Source organism: Lagenorhynchus albirostris, chromosome 5 (assembly GCF_949774975.1).
Source record: "Lagenorhynchus albirostris chromosome 5, mLagAlb1.1, whole genome shotgun sequence".
NCBI classification, from domain to species: Eukaryota; Metazoa; Chordata; class Mammalia; order Artiodactyla; family Delphinidae; genus Lagenorhynchus; species Lagenorhynchus albirostris.
Genome location: NC_083099.1, coordinates 54,172,462 through 54,190,800, shown reverse-complemented (window position 1 = coordinate 54,190,800; position 18,339 = coordinate 54,172,462). Strand labels below are relative to the sequence as shown.

The 18,339-nt window shown below is 34.9% G+C and overlaps 1 protein-coding gene across 1 annotated transcript in view; it reads right to left on the bottom strand.

Moving 5' to 3' along the window:
• Nucleotides 1-17,894, bottom strand: part of NAALADL2 (N-acetylated alpha-linked acidic dipeptidase like 2) — a 950,604-nt gene extending 932,710 nt beyond the window's left edge. The window contains 2 exon segments of the mRNA XM_060149018.1: nucleotides 16,470-16,639; nucleotides 17,853-17,894. Coding sequence (XP_060005001.1) covers nucleotides 16,470-16,639; nucleotides 17,853-17,894 — 212 coding nt within the window.
• Between the last annotated feature and the right edge of the window lie 445 nt (nucleotides 17,895-18,339).

Sequence of the window (18,339 nt, the reverse complement as noted above, 5' to 3'; positions counted from 1 at the left end):
GTGGAGACTAAGTCTTGACCTTGTTAGATGACTTTATTAGATGAACTTAGATGATCTAACAAGAATGACCCTTTTAGATGGGGAAATATAGATTTGTATTAAACTGGGAGGGATATTTGAGTAGGGATTAAATATGTAATCAGTTCACTGAAGAATATTTTTATTGTATAATAGTTGTTTCCCTATCTAACTCATAGTGGCAAAATCTTATATAATGAAATCTCAGATAACCAGGAGCCCCTGTCTACACTCTACATATTAAGGAAATTTACACTTGTCAAGGAAACTTCCATTTGTAAAGGTATGTCCAAGCCAGGAAGAGAACTATACCTAGAGACAAATTATCACCTGAGAGACTCTTACCTGCATAACCAGACAACCCTAGGTACCATACATTTTCTCTCCTTCCTGTAAATCCCTCTCTCCCCAAGAAGACTAAACCCCCTTTTCCTTTGTTTAGACTAAGATAATGTATAAGCCTCAATCATCTGACCACTTCCTAGGGTCACATTTCATTATAAAACTCCCACATATACATAATTAAACAGCTTTTTTTCCTCTTGTTAATCCGCCTTTATCAGTTTGGTTTGCAGTCCCCAGCCATTGAACCTAGGATAGTAGAGGAACAAAAATCTTCCTCCCCTACAGTAGTCCCAATGAGTGTGAGGAAAACCAAGAAAACATTCCGTTACTATTTTACCATGTTGAATTTTTAAAGAGAAAAAGTAAGTTTTTATTGTCATAACTTAAGGCTTGTTTAATCTAGAATTTTCCCCAGGGCTTTATTTTTATCTTTTATGAACTAGTAAATACAAATTTCAAATAAATCTTCAGTTTTAAATACAATTTAATATCACTGTATTTTACACTAAGTCTTGAGGGCTGCAGCTTTTTAAAATCGCAACTTTGAAGATATAATGGATGTGATTAAAACTGTGCAAATAATTGATTGAAAATATAAGATACGTAACATATATGAAACCCATAATTAAGTGAGGAAGAATTATTTATATCATAAAAATAAGCCTAATAGGCATTAAAATGTGTCCCTATAAATATAGTAGGTTTGATAATCTAAGTGGCATAATTAGAAAACTTTCTTTCATTAATCAAATATTCTAATTAACAAAAGTCATATTTATCCTAAATATTAGTTACTATATTTATACATAGACTGAAGAATCACATCCATAATAAAACTACACATAATAATTTTATCTTTCCTTTCTGATTTGGAAAATATTTCATGAACTCTCAGTGCTTTGGGTTACCATTATGATCATCATTTTTAATTTAGGCATCCAATCAACAAATGCCTCCAACATGGCATATATTACACTAGGTTCTGGAAATACAATCACATATAAAACAAAAGTCTCTGCTCTTGAGAATTTTACAGGTCTGCTCAAGGGGCAGATAATTAAGCAGGAATTAAAATACATAGTGATATGCGCTATAGTAAGGGTATGCTAAATAGCCTGGGGAGATCAGAGGAGGCTTCCAAAAGAAGGAAACAACTAAAATGAGTAGGATTTGAAAAGCCATTCTGGTCTGTGGACTCAGAGGTAAGAGAGAGTAAAGCTGGCCCCAGGAAGTGGGATAGTGGCAACACATAAAGCCAAATTGGTCACAAGAAGTCAAATCATAAAGGGTTTCTTGGGCTGTGAAGAGTTTAGTAATTATCCTGAAGGTAACAGGGAGCCATTGAAAGATTTTTATCAGAGATATAAAATTATGGATACTGCTAAATATTAGAGGCAGATCATTGCTTAATTAAAATTTATAGAATCCCAAAGGTTCGTAAGTGCGTCAATTCAATAGTAATATAAATTTTCTTTTTCATGGAATGATTTATTCTATCTCATTCCTATTCGTTAAATTTACAATATTTTTCTTTGCTTTTTAGGTAAGATATATTTAAATTGGCTAAAATAGACTGCTATATCATTATGTATCTTATACATTTATATTATTGACAATATGCTTGTATAATATGAAAAAACAAGATTTCCATCACAGCAGGTACTGGTAAGTCTTTTTTACAATACTGTGATCAGTTGAAGAATATACAGATTTGAACAAATAAGAAAAATTTGGAGTACTCAAGAGAAGACCATAAAAATTCTTTAAAGAAAATAAGAGTTACAAGAAAAGGTCAGGAGAGACAAAAGCAATTCACTAAGAAATTCTGAATAATGTCTTAGAAACTGTCTTAAAACATACTTTTTCTGTTATGGATTAAATAGGCAACATTTCTTCTGAGTACTCATAATCCCCCTTTCTGTCTTCTTTCACTCAAAAAGAAATAAAAGAAAAAAAATCCCGATTATGCATGTGAATTAATTCCTGACTTGCAGAGATAGAGAGAAAATGAAATTATTTATCATCAGACATTTTCTGGTTAATATTTATTTTTAAGATAAATTAATGATTTGCCTACACTAAATATATCAAATACACATACCTTCAGGGAAACTACTGTATCATTTCTCGAGTCTTCTTAGGTCTCTTTGATTCTAAAATGTAATTGGGAATGTGAATTGGTACAGCCACTATGGAGAACAGTATGGAGGTTCCTTAAAAAACTACAAATAGAACTACCATAGGACCCAGCAATCCCACTACTGGGCATATACCCTGAGAAAACCATAATTCAAAAAGAGTCATGTACCAAAATGTTCATTGCAGCTCTATTTACAATAGCCAGGAGATGGAAACAACCTAAGTGCCCATCATCGGATGAATGGATAAATAAGATGTGGCACATATATACAATGGAATATTACTCAGCCATAAAAAGAAACGAAATTGAGCTATTGGTAATGAGGTGGATAGACCTAGAGTCTGTCATACAGAGTGAAGTAAGTCAGAAAGAGAAAGACAAATACCGTATGCTAACACATATATATGGAATTTAAGAAAAAAAAATGTCATGAAGAACCTAGGGGTAAGACAGGAATAAAGACACAGACCTACTAGAGAACAGACTTGAGGATATGGGGAGGGGGAAGGGTGAGCTGTGACAAAGCGAGAGAGAGGCATGGACATATATACACTACCAAACGTAAGGTAGATAGCCAGTGGGAAGCAGCTGCATAGCACAGGGAGATCAGTTCGGTGCTTTGTGACCGCCTGGAGGAGTGGGATAGAGAGGGTGGGAGGGAGGGAGATGCAAGAGGGAAGAGATATGAGAACATATGTGTGTGTATGACTGATTCACTTTGTTATAAAGCAGAAACTAACACACCATTGTAAAGCAATTATACTCCAATAAAGATGTTTAAAAAATAAATAAATAAAATGTAATTGGTTCCTTTTCTGAATTATTGGTATAATGGGGTTTCATAATATTATAGAGTAATTTACAATTAAATGTTCAATTATATTTAAATACTAATGATAATTTTTAAGGCTTTTATATTGGCCATATTAGGAAAAATAAATTCACCTTCCAAAGTTTATTCATAACAATGAATTTTTACTATTATTGGGAAAAATACATATTTTATAATAAGTATTAACAAGGCAAGATTAATCAAATTTAGCAGATTTTCCCTGTCCATTGCCATGTATACCAATAAAGTAGCAATTAGTAAATGACTTCTTATACTTCACAATAGACATTCTGTTAGCTATGAATCTCTAACAACAAACAAACATTCCCTTAAAAAAAAATTGTATTATAGAAAAGAGGGAGCAAGCTCTGAACAAATAGTTTTGCTTCTGCTAAGATTTTCATCAACTAGCATGTAGGCCTCTCTTCAAGTCCTTCAACCAAGACTAAATAACTAAAACCTGACATTAAAATTGACTAAATAATTTGAAATGATATGTAAGCAAAAGACATAGGCAAGAAAATTTCAAATTAAAAATGTTCAACTCCACCATATTTTCTAAAGAGACTGGCATGTTTGATGCTGAAACATAGCATAGGATAGTGTTAAGAAACCGAATTCTAATGCAAATTTTCTGGTTTAAATTCTGATGTTTCCACTTACTTGTATGTCCTTGTGTGAGTTTATTAACCTCTCTGTATTTCAGCTTTCTCTATGCCTCAGTTTCCTTGTCCATAAAATGAGCATAATTATCACCTACCTCACAAGATCGTTGTGAAGATTACGTGAATTAATACACGTAAAACATTTCTTTACAATACCTCCATTGCCCTTCTGTTCTGATAAAACCAAATTCTAGCTCCTTGACTTCAGATCTCAGACTTTTCTACCATAAGCCTACCACTATACATTTATATGAAACTTTGCATTAAAGATAACTTCAAATGTATAGGAAAATAGAAAAAAAAAAAAGGAAAAACTATCAGCTGAACAGTCAGTCATTCAGAGAAGAACTCATGTTTAGGATGCCTAGCAAGTTAGTCATTAAGTGCTCCAAAACTGACAACTATGTTATTTTTACTACATTATTTCATTTACTTTTCCTCAAGAACTTTTAGGGTATTGTTGGTTCTACAGAGGAAGCTGAGGCTTTAGCTAACAAGTTGAATAAGTATCCCAAGGTCATACCACTAGGATTTGAGGCCAGCAACCTTCTCCCTATGCTTTTACTGGGCTACTCTGCTCTCCATGAAGAGGAATGGCGAAGACTCCCAAAGATACTTACCAGTCAGAATGGAAAACCTATAGAGATCACTTAAATGCAATACCCAAGTCTTTGTGAGCTGTGGATTCATAACTTATCTCTCCTCCATTGAGAAAAAATTTGCTAAAGCCCAAAACTTGAATCTTGAAAAAAAGGAATTGTTTTTTAATATTTTATAAATTATTTTCTCTTTTCATAGGCAAGCCAGCATATTTACAAAAGAAGTTCCTGTTAAATAATCTCATTTAAAGTAGTCTTTAATGCAAAGTTTTGCATCCTGTTCCTTCTTAAAAGAGAATGATTTGACTGTAACAGTGTAGCTTTAAATGATTACATAAGATGTGCCTGGCATGGAGGTATATCTTTTAAATTTACCATTTCATTTAATCTCTACAACCACAGTAATTTACAAATGAAGAAACTGAAGCAGAAAAAGGTTAAGTAACTTGATGAAGGTCACAAAACTAGTAAGGGCTCACCTGTGATCCAAGCCCTATTGAGCTCTTACTTGCTGTGTGTTTTTCATACTTGTACCTGTTCCCAACTCCTTCCCTAAAATAAATTACACTAAAAAGTATGCACACACACACACAAATCTAGTGTGAACAGCATGATAAGTAATATACATGAATATAAAAATAAGTGAATATAAATAAAGAGAAAGTTGGACAACTATACCAAGAAAGATTAAGAATATACAGAATATGTATTTATGTATATATGAAAATATGTAAATGTTAATACTGGTTAAAACTAGGTGATAGGATAATTTACTTCTTATACATTTATTTTTTTTAATTTCCTTTAATGAGCATATGTTACTTTTATAATTAGAGACAAGGTTATTTTTTAGAAATTCTATTTTTGTTACAAATATGTGTGATTTTTATTCTACTTTTTGTTCTTTCTTGAATTTTCTCCAATACTATATATTATAATTTTTTTATGGAGTCTAAATCTTATATTAAAAAAGATTGCATTCTCTCTACATATTGATGTTATTAACTCATCTCGATTACAGCATAAAGAATGGATTTATTTATTCACACTTGTTAAGTGTATAAATGTTCACATATTTTAAGATTTCATACTAGAGGTGTATATAAAATTGGAATGGATCCAAACATTGCTAATATAAAACTACAACCAAAATATGCTGTAAGATGATAGATGTGTATATATATATATATATATACACATATATATATACACATATGCATATATATATCTGCTCTCAGTTCCTGTCACAGACCTCCTAAAATTCTTTGTAATTTCCTAAGAGCTAAGAGCACTAGCTGCATCTTTTTTTCTAATATTTGGTCTTTGGTCCTAGTTCCTGACAGAGTTCCTCAATTTCTCAGAATTTCCTGATTAACAGCAGTCATTTTTCCTCTATAAGGGAACTCTTGGTAGGCTCCTGAATAGTTCCTGGATGGGGGCTTGTCATCAGAAAGACCAAGCCCTGAGTAGAAGCTTGGAATTTTCAGCTCTCTCCCATTCAACAGATAATTGGATATGCGGGGCTGGATATGGAGTTGATAACTGACCATGTCCATGTGATGAAGCCTCCGTAAAAATCCCAACAGTCTGTGGTTTGGAGAGCTCTGGGGCTGGCGAACACAGGGAGGTGCTGGGAGAGTGGTGCCCCAAGGAGGGCAGGCAAGCTCCAGGCCCTTCCCCACATAACTTCCCCACATCTTTTCCATCCGATGTTCAGCTGTGGCTTTTATCATAACCTTTTATAATAAACTGGTAAACAGTAAGTAAACTCTTTTCCTGAGTTCTATGAGGTACTCTAGCGAATTAATCAAACCTGAGAAGGGAGTCATGGGAAGCTCTGATTTATAGCCAATTGATTAGAGACATAGGTGGTAATCTTGACTTGGGATTGGCGTCTGAAGTGGGGGAGTAAGGGACAGTCTCATGCGACTGAGCCCTTAACCTGTGGGATCTGAAGCTATCTCCAGATAAACAGTGTCAGAACAGAGTTACACTGTAGGACACCCAGCTGGTGTCACAGAGATTTGCTGGTGGGGGGGGCGGGGGAATCCCCTATCTCTGGTGTTAGAAGTGCTACAATGGGGGTAGTAGTGTGCGAGTGAAAGAGAAAAAAAAGAGGAAGATTGGGGTTTTTTCTTACACATAAACCTAAGGAAAATGATCTATCTGTAAACATAGTTAGGTTTTAGAATTTTTAGAGCTAATTGTTAAATTCATTATGACCCACCATCAAGGATACAGGCTTCGTTCTCTCTCCCATATGCACTTTGGAGCCTGGCCACACTGCCTCAGGGAAAACTTTCCACTTTCCCTTCCTATAGCTGTCCTCCCATCTTTCTCATTCTCTTCCCTTTTCACTCCTTGTTCACCAATCTTCCAGCCTACCCACACCCCAATTTGTTACACACAGAACAGAAAGAGAAATCATGAGAGTACATAGAAGAAAGAAGAAATTATTTTGTTCACCTCAATCTTACATATTAATGTTAATACTTCCCCCAATCCATACTATTACAGAGAAGAAACAAAATGGGGTAGACAGAGGAGCAGGAGGGAAAGGAAGGAAAAAAGAGGAGGAAGAGAAAGTTACTTGTGCCTTCCTCTTCCTTCATAACAGCTTAGTATTTCCAACTTTGAAACAAAAAGGGAAAAGGATGAAAGTGTCATGTTTAAACTCAGAAGCCTTTCAAACCTTTATCACTCTCCTTAAGACTCTTATTCATTCACACCCAACAATAATGCAATTATAGTCATGACACATTTATTTAAATAGGATTCAGAGTTGTTATTGAGGCAGTTGATGTTAATGGAGAAGTTGACGTCATAGATCACAGCTGTTTCTCTATTAAAACCACAGGGCAAAGTAACACTGGAAAACAGAGAGAAGTGTAGATTAAACAATGGTGGGGGGAAGGGGGAGGGAAATGGGGTGTGAAAACTTACGGGCAAAAATTGTTATAAGCAAATCACTATATGAATTGGGCTTTATACCTTAATCACATATTTTTTTAGGCAGCAACTATAGTCACATACAGGGTTCTTTCCTCCCTAGATTTTAATGCAACCAAGAATTATCAATGAATATGGTTAAAGAATTTAAAAATTCCAATTGGATTTCAAAGAAACTGTTGGTTATCTGTGTCTGTATATAGATTTATACTACATGTGTTTCTGGAAGAATCATTCATCTACATATCTACCAATGCCAAATAAGCATAATTAAAATCATGCAGCATTCTCTCAAGATTCTTCAAACAGCCACTGGAAAAGTGTCATTATGTGTGTTAACACAGTCTGTTTTATTCTAGTTAGTATTTGTCTAGTTGCTTGTTTAGGTTGGCAAATGACAGGATTAACTAAATGCCAGAGAAAAATCAATCTTCTACAAATAGTCATTTATAATTTATTCTTTTAATATAAATTTCTTTTTCATTTAGTATTTTAAAAGTAACATTTTGTTTTTTTAATGATTGATGTCTTAGGCAGGAAAAACAGACATACCCTAGCACATATACAAATCTTAAGAGTCTAGAACTGCTATAGGCAAAGCATGAATTAATTACTGCTCAACATAATTCTATATGCTTCACAATACAGTACAAACAAAGCAGCAGACAGGGTTCAGCAGATAATAAACATCCAGTTGGGCTGTGATAGCCTGAAGAAATAGGAAGGGTAAACCGGTAGCAGTATGGAAGTTTGGCTTTGTAGGGAAAAGGATAATATCTGTTTTATTTACATAATCTTTCAACCCTCTTCGAATCTACCAGAATCCTTTTAGTAGGGCAGAGGTAAGCATACTTCTTAGATAAAATTAAGCCACAATACAGAAGTATAGTCACAATGCAACCATTAGGCCAGCACCTTTACACTGTGCTCTATCAGCTATCTCATTTGAAGATGAGCCAGTATTTTAATTCAGTTCTTTAGTTTAACAAATATGTATTAACCACCTATATATTCCAGAACTGTCCTGAGCCCTTGGAATACAAAAATGAAAAAAATTGGCATGGTCTCTGCCCACTTGGAACTCACAGTCTCTATGTTTGTCTTTTTGGTCACAATTTTGTAAAATTGATAAAAGCATAAAAATTCTGGAAGAGCAATAAAACTGTCTATTCAGAGGCTTGCCCTAGGGCTGATGAAAGCTTCAGTTTGTTTACATCCTATTTAGTCCGATAGTCCACTGTGCCGTCTACAAAGCTGCCTACAATCTCCTGCATGCGTGCTTGACCTCCAGAAGAGAATTATCAATGCAGACGTTTTCTGTATGGCTGCCTCAAGATTTTGGTAATTTTCACAGCTGGGAATGGGAATAAATCCCCAAAACAAACGAAAGCAATGTCTGATAGGCCCTCTGAGAACCCTTGCCACATCCTGGAGTTCAAGTGAAGTGAGAAACTTAAAACCTGGGTTATTAATATTTACTTGTTTTTACATCTTCACTGGGACTGGGAAAGGAATTAAAACATTTCAGTGTCACACAGTGAATATCTGTGGGCCTTGAACCATCATTTGCTACACTTCATTTAAGACTATGCCACTGAACTAACTATACTTCAATAAAAAAAAGGGAAAGGATTAAAGACGATGCCACTGATGTGCCCTTTGATGAAGACACAATGTTGATGATTCCCCTAAGCCAGAGTGAACTTTGAGAGCAGTTATCCACACATTTGCATCCTATAGAGTACAGCAACCCTAACTGGCACATACTTAAGGGCTTGGTCTTACTAGTATCACATTCTAATAAATTGGGATGAACACTCATTTTTAGCTTAAGTGGCTGCTTTATAATCAGCAGTAGTTCAGTCACTGAATCAAGGCAAACCCAGAGGGAATGCGACTTCCTCGCAGCTCTCTTCCAGAAACACAAGAAGACTTACGAGAAGACACACTAAACAAACTGAACTTGCACTAAGATAAATAATTGTGAATATACTAAAGTGCAATGTGTACGCTCAACTGCTTCTAGTACTTCATAAAATACAAGAACATTCTGCTATACATTATGATCCAAAGGTATAAGATAGTTTTAAGAAATTATGACTAACTACAACTAATTAATCATTTTGCAAAACTCCTTTCAAACTCTTCAAACTCTTGATCTCACCAACTAGAAGCTGCCTGCCTTTCCTTACCACGTGTCCCCCATACGCAGCTCACAACAGGGATGTTTGCTTTCTTCCAGGGTAGCAAGAAAGCCTCTGTCTGATTCCAGTTCCCTCTCCAGATAGCACGGTAGTGACTATCTCATCACCATTTGTTATATTATAAGGTAACCTAATCAAAGGAGTAACTATCCCATCGTATTCAAAGGCTCTGCCCACACTCAAGGGGAGAGAATCATCCGAGGTACTTATATCCAAAGGCAAGAATCTTGGGAATCATCTTAGAATTCTGCCGACTACAACAATGCTGTCTTATTCGCAATATGATTAGAAATCGTGTAGCCCACATTGACGCCTTTTAGGACTTCTTCCAATGAATGCTTTATACAAATTATTAGTTATCCTAACAACATTATTACTATCATCATCAATAATCACTATTAACCTTAACTATGAGGAAATGACAAAAGCAGAAAGATGTCACACCAGCTTCAGCGAGCTTTTAAGTCACTCAGGGAGGGCAGTGGGAACAGAATCTAGTATGCCCGTACTCGGGCTGTTTCCCTAGCTCTGTACTGTGGCAGGATTCCTATATTAAGTAAACACAGATGGCAACCTGATGCTAGTGTACCAGTTCTGAAGGAAACTGGCAAATACTTTTCTCTTAAAGGGCAATTAATTCATTAAAACCAAATTGACTATAGAGCAAGTTTTCATAATTTCTCAAATTAGCGAAATTTCAAAAATAATCTATTTTGAAAGTTAAAGAATTTTTGGTTTCGGTTTTTAACTAAAAGAAAGGGAAAAAAAATTTCTGAAACCTAAATACTCAGACATCTTGCCACACGGCAAAAGTCACAGAAGAAGCCAATATACCTTAAACTTTTGGCCTCTCTTTCTCCCCTCTCTCTTTGCCTCTCTTTCTCTCCCTCCACCCTACCAATTGCTATAATAATGATTAAGAAAAACACATGGATAAAATTAATGTTCTCCAATTGAACAACTGTATCTCCTGAATAGGTCAGCTCCATTTTCAATTTCTCTAAAAAGAGGAAGAGGAATGATATTATTGCTAAAATGTCCTCCAACTTTAAGTTCTAAAATTCTATTGCAGTACAGTAATGTAAATTCTAAACAATCATAGGTAAAACTTAGATTCTGGGAGTCAGAAGGAAGGAAAAATAACAATTGGGATGATTCTTACTATGTGCCCAGCCACGTTCCAGGAGCTGTCACAACACTAGCTCAGTTAATATCCTCAGCAGCTATAGGAAGTATTAACAGCCCTGTTTAACAAGTGAAAAAACCAAGGCAGATTACGGGTTCAGCGATTTATCCAGCTCACACAGCTAATAAGGGCATTGCTTACACCTGAGAGGCCCTTGATAAAGGTTTGTTGAACAGGTGACTCAATTAACAAATGAATAAACAAATAATTCAGGGCCAAAGGCTGAAAGACTCAAGAGAACATTTATCCTTCAAATGCTGTAAGTTTAACTGGACAGTAAAAAGCAGATATTTTCAGCTATTTCAGTGAAGTTATTTTATAAATAACCTTGCAAAATATCAATAAGGGAATGGGGTTGACATCCGTTGGTTTGACATGGCATCCAACAGTCATTGCCATGGTCTTAAAGCAATGATTCAGCAAATATACAATTTTAAAAAAAGAAAAGCTACGTTTCCACATTTTTTGCTATCTTTTTTGTGATTCAATCAGCTAGACAAAATCTGTGAAAAACCTCTATGACAAAGTTAGGTCAATGGCAAATTAAATGTATTTTAATACATACATATTTTTAATAGAGAAATCTGCTGAGTGGTCCAATTTACTTATAGGTTATATCACTCCAATTTAGATTTTGGAAATGCAAAATTAAACCTGAAATAAGTTCTTTAACTAGGCAAAAAAAAGCATGTTAACTTAGTAATGTTTTTTCCTACAAACATAATTATATGAAATAAACTTTTAAAATTTAGATATCTTAAGAAATATCCATTAGAACTACAACATTAATCTTACATAAAAATAACAATCTAAAAAATAAGCTTGATATAAACACATGCAACTCATTGAAATCAGATATTACTTTCATTTTTAATGACGGACTAAACCATATAGTTAATTTTATTTCAATATTTTAAAATAATCTTAACTCTTCCTTCTAAAACAGTTGTTTAATTTACTCTTCTTTCATGCTGAAGAACAAGTAAAATTGACCAGGAAGTGTTAAATTGAGATTGAAAGCGTTCCTTTTATTTTTTAATCAAATAATTACTCCTTGAAGATGTATTCTGTAATGGACATAGAGCTATAATTTTTGCCCTCAAGTTATCTGCAACCTTGTAATGAAGATAATACAAGTATGTAAATTACAGTAATATCAAACAGTGCTATAATGAAGGTTAAAAAATAGTGCAATGGGCTGTCTAGGGAAGGTGCAGTCTCAACCATTTTAAAATAACATTCCCTCATTCATTCAACAAAAACTCTTTGTTATAGGTGGCATTGTGTTCCCCTCCAACTTCATATGTTGAAGTCCTAACTCCCAGTACCTTTGAGTACAACTGCATTTGGAAATAGGGCCTTTAAAGAGGTAATTAAGCTCAAATGAGTTCGTATGAGTGGAACCTAATCCACTGACTGTAGTCCTTACAAGAGGAAGAGACACTGGTGATGCACACATAGAGAAAAGCTGAAGAGGACACAGTGGGAAGGCAACCACCTGCAGCTAAGGAGACAGGCCTGAGAAGAAACCAACCCTATTGGACCCTTGATCTTAGACTTCCAGTCTCCAGATGTAAGAAAACAAATTCATGTTGTTTAAGTCACCCAGTCTGTGTTATTTTGTTATGGTAATTCTAGCAGACTAATCGATTCTTCCTCACAGGAAAAGCATAGTGGTAAGTTTAATACCACAAAAGACAATAAATCTTGAACCACAGCTTCCATTTTTCCCTTTAGAATTAATTAATTTACAGTACTGAACAAATCTCTAAATAAGGTGTCACAAACATAAGCACTATGGGACTAGGCAGATGAATGAGTGAAAAGTGTCTGGGATGAATAAAAGGGAGTGGTGGGGACTGCAGCTAACTGTGGAGTTCATGTCAGGACAAAGATGCTGGTGCTGCTCACCTTTAATCTATTATGTAGGTGAGAGCAAAACATATCTCTCTGGATACAGCTTAAGGATTGTCAGTTGCAACTTCAGCCTAGATCTCAGTTTTTTTTCAAATAAACCCTTTGATTAAATATCTCTAAAGTTCTTTCCAGCTTCATCTTTTTAAAGTCTGTCATATCAATCCTTTCTCTATTGGAGATATTACATAAAGGATAAATTAAGCATTCCCAAAATATTTGCCCGGTATTGCAAAACCACTTAGTAATCCACAGTTTAATCAAATTCTTTTCTAGAAATTAATTAGTATTGAACAGCACAAAAAATTAGGAGCTTTTCAATAATAATATTCCACACTTGGTAGCATACCTCAGTTTCACACTTACAGATGCTTTTAGCCGCTTGTTATTACCCACACTACACAAATTAACAAACCCGGATATCCCACAGGTACTTCAAACACAAATAGTTTGAAATGGATTAGATGGAAGCCACTGGAAGGAGCATCTTCATTGGAGCCAGGTTGAACCTCCACTCTGACATTCTTTAATTTTGTGTCATTCAGCAATGCTTAGTTAATATAGTTTACTCAGTATAAAATAAAGATGAACATTTATCTCAGAGGTTTGTTGTGAGGACTTCGAGAAAATATACGCTGAGAGACGTATTTCAGTGCATAGCTGAGAAAAAATATCCAAAAGGAGGAGCAATGGTAGTGGTAGTAAACAACAGCAACAGCAATAACAGCAGAAACATGCCCATCACATCTCAGGAAGTTCTCAGGGCCTCTTTCAATCTGTCCCTACACTATTCAAAAAGAAATAAAAACCTGAATTCTTTTCTCTCTTTAACCTGCTTCTCAGCGCACACCCTTTACTTCAGTGAACAGCAACATCATCCACCCAGGTGACTAATGACAAATGGGAGATCTTATTTAACCCTATCCTTTCTCTCACCCACATCTCTTCTTACCCCTACATTTGTCCATCACTAAAACCTAGCGTCTCTCCCATTCATTGGAAATCCATTCTTTTCCTTTCCCCTTCATTTTCACTGTTATTGCCTTATTACCTTTTGCCAGAGTAAGCAATGTTTTTTTTTAATTTATTCATTTTTTCATTGAAGTATAGTTGATTTACAGAGAAAGACAAATATCACATGATATCACCTATATGTGGAATCTAAAAACATGATACAAGAGATCTTATTTACAAAACAGAAACAGACTTACAGACTTAGAAAATAAACTTATGGTTATCAAAGGGGAAAGGTCAGGGTGGGGAGGGATAAATTAGGAATTTGGGACTAACATATACACACTACTGTATATAAAGTAGATAAACAATAAGGACCTACTGTATAGCACAGGGAACTATACTCAATATTTTGTATAAACTATACAGAAAAAGAATCTGAAAAAGAATATATGTGTGTGTGTGTGTTATACACACACACACACACACACATATATATGTATACCTGAATCACTTTGCTGTACCCTTGAAACTAACATAACATTATAAAGCAATGGTTTCTTAATTGGTCTCCTGGTATTCATTGTATCTCTCTATCCCCTCAAATTCTCTTGTTACTTTAAACAAAGAAATATGCTGAATATATGTCTCCTATACTTAAACTGTGCTAGAACCTTAATGTTGCTGCTGCTGTTTTTAGTGAAGTCCAAACTCCTTTGAAATGGCTGTATGTTTCACAGACTTCAGTCCTTTGCAATAATTTCAAACCCCAGTTCTGCCATTTACTAGTTGCTTGAGCACCTCATATTACTGTTTCTCCAACCAGATTTCTTTTTAAAAAAGGGATCTTGCCATGTATGACATCTCCAGAGTCATTCTTAGTGCCCAAAACAAAGAAGGCAGTAAAAGTATGCTCAATGAGTGAATGAGATCAGCCACTGCAAGTCCAAATAGCCAATAAAGTTGGAGTCAAACAGTCCCCTGGTCCAGAGATTTTTTCCCAATTTGGTGAGGTTTCCTCTCCAATAAACAGATTTTAAAAAATAAATCTCCCAATGAAGATGACTATATTGCTCAACCAAATGTAATAAACTTCTAAGGCCCAATGCAAGACTTTCTTTTATGCAAAAGGACAGGGTGGTCATATTTTAGATTCTAAGATCAGGCAAGTGTTTTTATGATTAACTATCTGAATAAGCACCACAAATACACTGGATCATTCATTTATTCACCAATAAATATTGGGCATCACAATGTACCAGACAATCTGAGGTTACACTTATGCTTCCTGCCCTCAATTTGCTTACAACCTAGAGGAAGAAAAAGTAAATAAATAATCACATAATACACCCATAATACACCCAAATCTTCTGTAAAATTTAAGTGCTATGAGGAAAAATATAAAAGCTGAGATAAGGACCATAAAATGAGGACCCAATTTAAGCAGTGTTTCATGAAAGACCTCTCTGGAGCTGTCTAAACAAAAATGAGACATGAAGGACAGAATTCATTTAGACATCTTTTGGATATAAATAAAAGGTTTAAGGACACCATAAAGAGAAATTTTTACTCTGGAATTGCTATTATATTTTTAATAATGATATCAATCCAATCCACAATGTCTTCCACACTGTGATCTACTGAATGATGGGATGTCTCATACTACTTTTGTATTACACTGATATATCTTATTCCAAATTGCATGAGTGACTACCCCATAAATCCTTGTTGACTGAACATGTGAGAAAGGGTTAAAGCTAATGAGACAAGATAAGTATATATGATTTAGACCACAACATAGCAGTCACTTCAATTAAGAGGTTAGTATGCTCATTAACCAATCTGAAGAACCATTAGCAATAGAAAATAAAGAGAGTGGAAATAAGTATTGAGGAACAACATATTACAATTAAATTCATGGGGTTTAGGGAGGATCCATGAAAGTGCCCGCAGCTTCTGCCTCTTCTTTATAATGTCATGGTTCTAATTTACCTCATTGATATTAATGAACGGAGGATTGCACAACTATTAGCATGATTGAAAATTACATTAATGCTCAGTAAATCCACTCCTAATTATTATGATTAATGAGAAGTTGATCATCCTGGACCAGATTAACAACCTAAAGCAACTGAAATAGAGCAAAAAAGCTTTTTCTTGCTAACCTAGGACTTTAGTCTTTTTTATTTAATGAAACCGTGAGCAATCCACTTAGTAATGTTATATACTAATTTACTATAACTATGCATTTACATAGATTATATTTTTCACATTTATGTATTTATTTGAAATAATTATTTCTACGTGTATTAAAATGTCTTATGATTGGCTTTATGCAGTGTTAGTGTTCCAGTATGAAACTGAATAACAAAATCAACCATATTTTTTCTCTACCTGGTTCCAAGTCAATACCACTCCTTCAAAAGAGAAATTATTCATCTTTGTAGTCATCAGAATTAATAATTAGGACATTAAGAGGCATAAAGCTTGCCTACTTATTTAAATATCGCTACTTTACAAAAAGATTTTAAAATGATAAAAAGAAAGGATAGAAGAACTAAGCAGCGAAATATCTGACTTCCTTTCTTGATCTGGAAAGGTGAGTTATTTTTATGTAAATTTTCCTTACTTCTCCCTTTATTAAAACTGCTATATGATATTACCTAATGTTTTGGTCTAGTTTATTTTCTATCTTCTGCTGCTGATAGGTGTCCATGGAAACAAACCTGTAGTCACTGCCAGACTCCTTAGCACAGTGTCCTGAGATGTACACTTTCACAGCACAGCAAGCAAAAATAGCCATCAAGGCTATTTCTGAGAGCTCCATGACAGGCTTTTAATGAAACAGAAAGAATTTCACATTAATGTGGCCTTTACGTCCTGACAGTGTTGTCCCATCTCAAAACTGTATTTATTCTGCTCTTATTATCAAGATTTTCTTACTGTACTATGGGATCTTAAGTTATAATCAATTTAAACACACAAATGTCATTTCTCCAGGCCTGCCCATAGTCTAAAAGTTCAAAAATTAATTCACAAAATATTTATTGAAGGACTGCTCTGCACCAGGCCCTGTGCTAGGGCTGGGTTTTAATAGTACATGAGACAAACGTCCCCATCTTCAGAGAGATTCTTGTTTAGTGGAAGAAACAGAAATGGAAACAGTTTTAAATATTGGGTTGGCCAAAAAGTTTGTTTGGGTTTTTCTGTAAGATGTTATGGAAAAACCTGAATGAACTTTTTGGCCAACCCAATATAACAGGTGCTGCATAAAGCATAAAAAAATGGACAGGTGATTTGGTAGCATGGAACAGGGGAAACTCAGCTAATGCAAAAGATCAGGAAAGGCCTCCCTGAGAAAATGACATTTAGGAGGAGAGCCTAAAGATGCAATAGTTCCTAGCAATTTATCTTGTGATGAAGAACTAGGACTCTGGGAATAAAATGGAGTTTATAACTAGATATAAACTCAAAGAAAAAGGCCAAGTAGCAACACAGACTTGTGTTAGGGTCTAGCCTTACCAGTTCCTAGGTTGTATGACCTTCGGGAAATTATCTGTCTCTCTGTTTTATGTGTAATAAAAGTAGAGATGATATGTACCATGTAGGATGGCTGTGAGGATTATATGAGATATACATATGAAAGTGTCTGACACAACAGCAAGTCTTCAAAGAATATTAATTTTCTTTTCCTATATAAAAAAAAAAGTGGCCCCAAATTCTGTCTTTCTGCAAATTCACAAAAGGAAATTTGGGGAGCATGTCGTGAGAGTGCTTTGGATGTAGAACTAAGTGACTACCACTAGTTAGGAAAATAGGTTGTGCATCAGTCAAAACTGTGTCAAGTCACTTTCCAGCCCTCACTAGTTGTGTGGCCTCGAGGAAGTTATTTTATCCACTCTGAGCCTCAGTTTCGTCATCTTTAAGATGATATAATAGGGCCCAGGTCACAGAATGTTAGAATAAAATGAGAGACTGAAGGCCAAGCTCATGGGAGGACTCCTGACAAATAGTAAAATTTTGATAAAGTTAGTTATTTATATTACTGTAGTGGTCATGGCAATAATAGCAGCAGCAGGAGTAACCATCTCGGGCCACCTTCTTTCATTTACATATACACAGTGAAAGGAGAGAAATAAATTTGGGAGAATAAATCATGAGACAAAATGCATCAAAATGAAAGAATTAAAAGAGTTCTAAACAGTAGTCTAAAAATACTCCAATGTTTCAGATACAGTACTGATATAAGGTTTGGGTGTTCAGCGGAGATTTAAAAGTAGGTTGTTCAGGAAACATCAAAAGTATCTATTCATGAAAGGATTTACAACCAATTGGTTGGTCAGTTACATCTAAGGATTAACAATTGTTTCTTATATAGTGTATGCATTATCTATGCTGCATAACAACCACCTCGAAACTTGGTGGCTTGCACAACTATTTTATTCATGATTTTGTGGGTAGGCGATCTGGTCTGTGCTAAGAAGGGAGGTTCCTCTGCTTGTCTTGGCTGCGGTTATTGATGTGCTTGTAGTC